Source organism: Anthonomus grandis, chromosome 22, assembly GCF_022605725.1.
Source record: "Anthonomus grandis grandis chromosome 22, icAntGran1.3, whole genome shotgun sequence".
NCBI lineage: Eukaryota > Metazoa > Arthropoda > Insecta > Coleoptera > Curculionidae > Anthonomus > Anthonomus grandis.
The window spans coordinates 1-8,497 of record NC_065567.1 but is presented as its reverse complement, the minus strand read 5'-3'; the positions used below and the strand labels follow the sequence as shown (position 1 = coordinate 8,497).

The following is an 8,497-nucleotide window of genomic DNA, read 5'->3' as shown; positions in this document are numbered from 1 at the left end:
CTCCATACAAAAGAGATTTTGGTAAGCGCCGTTCGTCCATTCTGTATACATGACCCAGCCATCTCATTCTTGCCCTTCGTACCATAGTGTCAATATTTATACAGTTTGATCTTTGCAGAACCTCATTATTAGAAACTTTATGAAACTATCTGATTCTCATCATTTGTCGCAGTTGCCGTTGCTGAAATTGTTCAAGAGCCTTTATATGTCGTTTGTATGGGATCCATGATTCGCAGCTATATAATAGCGTTGGTACAATTATTGCTCTATATACTGCCGTTTTCATTTTAAGACTCAGATTATGATTGTAAAACACTCGATCCTTAAGACTCCAATACGCTTTTGATGCAGAGCTAATTCTGTTTGCTATTTCGTCGTCTATGTTTAATTTTGTACTAAATACGCTACCTAGGTAGTTAAAGCGTTCAACTTGCTCCAAAGTCTCGCCATTGACCTGTATGAGCTGAAGATTATCTGATGCAGGAGTTATAAGAAGCTTGGTTTTTGACGTGTTTAGTTTTAGACCTAAGGCTTGGTATGCCAAGGCATAAGAAGCAAGAATATCCTGAAGAGTTTCTGCTGTGTACACAATCAGCGCACAGTCATCTGCATATTGAAGATCCGTGATAAAACGCACTCTTGTTCTAGCTCTAAGACGTTTTAAATTGAAAAGCCCTCCATCATATCTATATCTGATTCCAATCCCTCTAGCAGTTAGATTTCTGTCAACAATGATCGATAGCGCCGCAAGGAAAACATTGAACAAAATAGGAGCAGGACGCAGCCCTGCCTAACTTCCGTCTCAGTGGAGAACGGTTGGGAAAGCTCACCGTTTACTAGCACTTGTGCTTGATTACTTGTATGTAAATTTTCGACCACTGAGATGAATTTATTTGGGATTCCAAAACGTTTTAAAATGCACCAGAGGACCTTTCTGTTAACCGAATCAAAGGCCTTCGCCAGATCTATGAATGCGACATGTAATTGAGTCTGATGTTCTCTCGCCTTTTCTTGAAGTTGGCGAAGTGCAAAGATCAGATCGTTGGTTCCTCTGTTTGGCCGAGAGCCGCTCTGGGTTTCTGGAATAAGTTTTTCCACTACTGGTTGTAGTCTATCCGCTAAGATCTTTGATAGAATCTTTCCCGCTATCGACAGTAATGAAATGCCGCGATAGTTGTTACACTCATACGCGGAGCCTTTATTGTTGTAAATGTTTATGATACTGGCGTTTTTAAAGTCTTGCGGGGTTTTTTCGCTGGGCTTTCGATCTTCTACTACGATACCAGTAGTCCCCATTTTTTGAAATACTGTTTTTACAACTTGAGCACTTATACCTAATGTATTTAAAAAAAAAGGTTTTACATACTCTAATCTTATTATCTCTTATCACAAACATGTATTTAAAGGAATATGATCTTTTTCTTTCTTTAGAATTTTCCTTTTCTTCCTCTTTCGTAGTATCTTCTTCGACACTACTTATTTCGTCCTGGTTTTCTTTTCTTTTTCGTGTTCTAGCCTTCTCTTTTATTTCCACATTTTTCGAAATATAATCCCGTTGCCTATTTACATCTCCTAGCTTCCAATAGTTGAATGGTATGAATTTCTGTCTACAATTTATGCACGCGGGTTTAAGTTGCCTTTCAGCTTGAACTTTTCCTTTCCAGCTAGTATATTCTGTCCCCAAATTTCGTAGCTTTTTAATTTGATTCCTTCTCCAATTACTTGGATTTCTCTGTCGTTTACGTGTATTTTTCTTTAAAGGAGATAATTGGCTTTCAGAATCACTGCTCGACGAAGTATCCACGTTCTCAACAAATTGTTTGCTTGTTTTTTTTGGGTCGGCTCATAATCAGAATCTTCATCGCATGCAAAAGGATCCTCTTCAGATTCAAAAAGAAACATATCATTTTCTAATGTTGAAATGCACAGATCTTTAGTTGTATTTCTACTTCGATCATTTTCTATATTTCTACTGGTACTTGCACACGACAAAACGTTTAAAGGTGGTAAATAGTCCGGCAATACGCTGTTCTTATTTTGTTCTTCAGTTCCTAATTGTAAAGGCACTTGGTTAGTACAGACTGTAGAATGTATAGCTGCAATAATTTTATTTTGTGGTTTTGAAGAAATACCTTGAGGTGCAGACATATAAATAGAGGTTTCCCAAGGAGTTAAGAAAGCGGGAGGTTGTAGTGTAACACTCCTATCCATTAATTGAGCTATACTACTTAAGTCAGTAGAGATATCCTCTTAAATAACTGTAATTTTTTTTTATTAAATTTTATTTTAAAACAAAAAGTAATTTACCTTTTTTGATAATGTTTTTGCCATCAGTGGTTTTTTGACTAGACTGGAAGTCTATCCCCCCGAGACACGTTATTTTCGCTTTTTGCTAGCACGACTGTGGCAGGTTTAGATTGATCTTTGAGATCTAAATTTGCAAGTTCACCAAATTAATTTATATTGAAATAACATAGATTAAAACTATTATTTGGGTATTTCGCCACAGTTCTATATAAAATATAATTAAATAAAAAAATTATTGAAATGTAGAACAATTTATATATAATATATGTTAAAACTTGAAAAACTCTTTTATATTTTTAAAAACAATATTTTTACTTTAAATTATATTTATTCAAAAATTAAATGGACAGAGTAACGTGCTTAAATTTATTATAATACTACTGTACTTTTTATTGGAAAACATTCTATTTATATTTAAAATTGATTGCTTAATTGGCATATCTCACGGTAAATTCCATATTTCGAAATATGCTGAGTAAGTTCCGGCGGTCGTTGCTATTGCGACACCGTGGGATCGTGACCTGTTACATAAGGTCAATATAATCGCATATAACAACTCCCTCTTTTACTAAAAAGTTAATACCGTGTATTAAGTTTTTCTTAAAATTAAATTATAAAATAAAGTCTAACTAACACTAGGTAAATACAAAATAAAAAATTAATAAAATAATAAGATTGATATTCTTAATATTAAAGTGGAGTCTCTTCATTGTCTTCTTCGTCATCTTCGGGATGGATCGATGGTCTTCTTCTTGCTAAGATTCGACTTAGCTTCAGTCTGGTAGATACTTTGGGATGCGGCCTCGACGGTGATGGGAAATCGTCATCTGTTGGACCCATGGAAATGCTAGGTAACAGTCTCCTGCGTCGACGACACTTTATCAGGACATAAAGACCAATTAGGACTGAAATTAGAGTCATTAAAGAAATTATGAACCAAGATTGATGTTTCTCGATAAATGGTTTTCTCATAATTTTCTCTAATTCTTCTGAATACTGGTCCAGTTGATGCTGCGCTATGTTAAGGTCTTCTATGTCTAGGTTATTTAGCTTTATCGGTTTCAGATCTGGAATCTTTATTTTCTCGGGAATGTTTTGACAGCATTTGTAAGGAACCATGACTTGGTGATTTTTGTAGGTGACATTTTGATCTCTATCTATGATCCGTTTTGCTTGGATTCTTGTGACACCTACGAAACCATTGCAGTAAGGTTGGAGTTTTAGGAGCGAGTTAATTTGGATTATAATCGTCTTTACTTCTTTTCCTTCACACTTTATCGTTATTGGTAACGGATTGGAAACTGTGATTAGCCAGAGATTTAGATCAATTTCTTTGACGTTATATCCTTGTGCCAAAAGTAGAGAAACTTGACAGGTTTTTGGGAGGTGACTTGGTCCTTTGAGCAGCTGCGCTTCACAAATGGCTTCGCTATCTATTGGATAAGGCAGAACATCGGAACAGATTTTTTGATGGATGGCTAGTGGTTTGCAGTTTTTCATATTTGACAACGAGATGTAGAGCATCGAATCATCGTTCTGCGCGATATATTTTTGGTGTGTTGGTATTACGTGGTGAAATTCTGTTCGATTATCAAAAATGGGGGTAGTATAAAGATGATATAAAGTGTAAGTTTCTGGTTCAACCAGAGGTATCTTTAGGATAAAAACTATTCGTGTGTCAGTTTGATAGGCTTCAAGACCTATTATGTCGATATACTGAGTAACAGATGATGAGTAAGTAGGTAAAGGAAGATTATTTTTTCTTAATGTTTGTGAAATTTCTTGCAATGCATTTATTAAGTCTTTGGGTGTGATAATAGAACTGTGCAGCATTTTTAATCTCGCGAAAGCTATGGCGTTTAAGAGGTCATTAAGTGAATTTTCTAAAAAGGAATAACTTTCCATTAGTGACTCACAAATATCTAAAACTTTAACCTGAGCTTCGTAAAATGAAAAAGTATTGCTAATATTAAATATTGACTTATGGATTTCCTCGAGATCTCTATTAAATGTTTGTTCGTCTATTTGCAGTTTTTGTATTGTCGTATTAAAATATTTTATGACCGATGTAGTGACAGAGATTTGGTTTTTTAGTAAATTTTCTAGTTGATGTTTATCTTCAGTAACTTTATTTATGCAATTATTAAAATATTCGCCATCGGAGGCGTCCAGATTTCCCGTTATGGATTTCCAAACGGTGCCAGTGCCGTTGGCAAGTCCTCGCTTTTCCCTAAAAGCGTATTTTTTTGTACCCGCAAAGATTTCTCTCTGCTTGATATTTACTGAATCAGAAATTTGTCTAAGAAGACTAACGTGTGTTTGTATTTCCGCTCGAAATGCGATTAATCTGGGTTCTTGGACATAAATGAATGAATCTTGCAATTCAAAATCTTATCGTTATTTAAAATGGCTTGCTTAATTTCACTTAAGTCTTTGTACACTAGAAGTGTCCATTTTTCGTTAGATATTTTGATGGAACCTTCTACGTGGAAAAATATCCCAAGCGTATTTTTTACAGGCGTTATGGTAAATTGGGCCAAGATAATCGACAGGAAGGTGGACAGTCTGGAAAGAAGAAAGCCTTATTCAAAATAGGGTTTAAGTCTATCGAAGTTAACTTTAGAAATTTGTTTAGTACGGGGATTTAATAACATAGCGGAATTTTGGAAAACTTCGGTTATTTCAAACGGGCCATTAAATTTGTTTTCAGATTTACTTTTGATCTGAGATTCCCTAACATATACTCTTTCACCGACATTATACTCTTTGCTTGTTGTAGGGGCGGTTTGATCAAATCTAACTTTAGCTTTTTCTTTTTGATGATTAGTTTTGGCACGTGCGATTTTATAATAATATTCCATTCGACTATTGAGATCTCTGACGTATTTTGAAATTAATTTTTCTTGGTTATATAGAGCTTCAGAGGGTCTACTTGAGGTATGACCAAAGATAAGTTCGTAAGGTGTAAAACCGTGCGTCTTATTTTTTGTGTTATTATAGCATATTACCGCGTAGGGTAGTACACTAAACGGATGTTCTGTAGGATTTTCAGCTGCATTTGCTCGAATCATTTCTGCTAATGTAGCATGAAATCGTTCCAAAGAACCATTAGATTGTGGATGGTTTACGCTGGAAAAAGTTAATTTTATATCGTACAGTTCACACAGGTCTTTTACCAAGTTGTTGTCAAATTCACGTCCATAGTCACAATGTATGCGAAGTGGAGTTCCGTAGTGTTGGAAAAATACAAGTAGGGTATTCACGATGGTGGAGGCCTTTTTGTCGCTTATAGGGTAAGCTTGCGTAAACTTAGTCAGTTCATCTCGAATCGTGAGTGCATGATGTCGCGTGGGGTATTCGAAAATATCGATGTTGATCCGCTCGAAAGGAGTTTTTGGGGTTTCTGTAATTACTAAGGGGCTACTAAGATTTTTCCTACAAATTTTGACTTTCTGACAGATTTCACAACATTTGATTAATTTTTCGACATCTTTAATTAGGTTGGGCCAGTTATACTTTTCTTTAATACGTCGTACCGTTTCGTTTATTCCTCGATGTAGATTGCTTTTCCCTACGTGGTACTGGTCTAGAATTATTGGAATTTCATCTTCGGTTGGCGTTTTCACAATATTTTGGCAGATTTTAAGTTTTATTTCCTTGTCTGCAAAAATAAATGAAAACATCTCGAGAATTGGAAGATCGATGTTATTTTCTACACAATATTTTTTCGAGGTGTCGAATTCGTCCTGTCCTTTAAAGAGGCTATAGAAAAGGTGAGGTGCTACTCTTCCAGGATAGAACGGTAACAGTATGATTAGATAATTGCGATCTTTTACTGATTTACTGGGGACAATATTTATTTTGGTGTCGCTAAATTCGATGTCTTCTCCTAGTATGTCGTCTATGATTTGGTGGTGTATTTCTTCAAGTTTATTGTGCCTAAAGAATGTCACAATTTGTTTATGAGATTTATCCAAAAGTTGGGAGTTAGATATCTCAATTTTTGAATAGTCTATTAGTGATTTTATTCCATACATAGTTGTAAATTTATTGTATTCGGTTGTCAAGACGTCATCGTCTATATCTAAGTTTTCAGGAGTAGGTGGGCTTTCGGGTTCGTCTTCGATTTCTGTCCACTCATTTGAAGCATAAATCGGAATTTTAGATTGAAAGTTAGCGCATTGTTGAAAATGATTAATTTTTATTCTTGATAGCGCATCAGCGTTTTTGTTAATTTTCCCGGGTTTGTGTTCAATCTTATAATTGTACTCTTCCAGTTTGAGTCGCCATCTGGCTAATCTGCTACCGGGATCTTTTATGGAGAATAACCATGTTAGGGGCCGATGATCGGTAATTAATACAAACTTTCTTCCAAACAAGTAGGGACGAAAATGTTTGACGGCCCATACAATCGCGAGTAATTCTCTTTCGATTGTCGAGTATTTGGTCTCTGCAGCACATAGAGTTCTCGATGCGAAACCAATGGGTAGATCTTTACCAACCGGTCCTTGTGAGAGGACGGCGCCTATGGCAAACGCGCTTGCGTCTGTGGTCAATAGGAAGGGTTCCTCGAAGTTAGGGTAAATTAGAATAGGGTCGGATATGAGTGTTTGTTTAAGTTCTTCAAAAGCATTTTTACAATCGGAATCAAAAATAAAGGCAGTGTCTTTCTTTAAAAGCTTAGTGAGAGGCTTCGAGATTTTTGCGAAATTCGAGATAAATCGCCTGTAATAACCTGCCAGGCCTAAAAAGGATTTTATATCCTTAGCACTTTTTGGCTCGGGGAAATTTTGGATGCACTCTACTTTGATGGGATTTGGTTTGACACCATCTTTGGTGACAAGATGACCAAGATAAGCAACCTCTTTTCTTAGGAATTCGCACTTATCTGGCTGAATTTTTAGATTCACTTTCCTAAGGCGTTTGAAAACTTCTTTAAGACGCTCTAAATGCTCATGGATAGTGGGCGAATAGATGATAATATCGTCCATGTATACCAGGCACCTTTCGTTTTGAATGCCCAAGAGGATATTGTCCATGACACGCTGGAAGGTGGACGGAGCATTCTTTAGTCCAAACGGCATACGTACAAACTCGTAATGACCGTTCTCAACTGAAAACGCGGTTTTCGGGGTGTCTTCAGGATTGATCTCAATTTGATGAAACCCGGACGCGAGATCAAGCGTCGAAAAATATTGGCATTTGCCAAGCTGGTCCAACAAATCAGAGATATTTGGTAAAGGATACTTATCATCAATACTGAGCTCATTTAAATTTCGATAGTCTATGACTACGCGCCATTTTTGTTTTCCGGAGGCGTCTAGCTTTTTGGGTACAACCCACACAGGTGAAGACCAGGGTGATATTGACGGTTTGATGATCCCTTGGTCCAACATCTTGTTTACTTGAGTCTTTACTTCCTCCTTGTGAATTTGGGGATACTATAGGCTTTGGTGAACACGGGCTTTGCGTTGTTGGTGTCAATATTGTGTTTAATCTTATTGGTAAAAGTTAGCTGATCTCCCTCTATATAGAATATGTCTCCGTATTCGAGGCAGATATTAGTGATTAACTCCTTTTCTTCACTATTGAGGTGATCTGTCCTTAATTCATTTCTTATTATGATATTCCTTTTCTTGTGAATTGAGAATGGCATTGATATTCGAAAGATTGCATTTAATTTTAAATATTTTTCGGTACGCCCTTCTATCGAGATTTTTATTAAGGAATTATCGTAAATTTTTTCTACTGATTTTCTGTTTCTTTCACTTTGTGTAAGGGAATAGTTTTAAAGTTTGTTAAACTAAAGTTTTTGATTTAAGATCTATGACTGATTCATAATGTTCTAAGAAATCGAGGCCTAAAATCCGTCGAATTCTATGTCAAGATTGTAAACATATACTTTATGAGGGTTTCCGATAGCAAACGGTACAAGAGTGGATTCTTTTATAAGAAGTTTTTCATTTGTTATTCCTTGAATGGATACGTTTTCTGGAAATCGGGTAGGAAGATTTTTTACCGTATTTTCTTTAAATATAGAAATTCCTGCTCCTGTGTCGATTAGGAGTTTAAAGGTATTTGTTAAGTCGTTAATATAGTAGAGATTTTTGGGATTACGGTTAATAATGGGCTTATAGAAATGTTTGCTCTGGAAAATTGAGGTTCGAATTGAAACTCTCACGAGATGTGT

General features: G+C 36.0%; 1 protein-coding gene across 1 annotated transcript; it reads right to left on the bottom strand.

Moving 5' to 3' along the window:
- Positions 1-2,634: 2,634 nt before the first annotated feature.
- Positions 2,635-4,354, bottom strand: LOC126748980 (uncharacterized). Its single transcript, XM_050458546.1, has one exon. It carries the CDS (start codon positions 4,210-4,212, stop codon positions 2,998-3,000), a length of 1,215 nt encoding a protein of 404 aa, XP_050314503.1. The 5' UTR covers positions 4,213-4,354; the 3' UTR covers positions 2,635-2,997.
- Between the last annotated feature and the right edge of the window lie 4,143 nt (positions 4,355-8,497).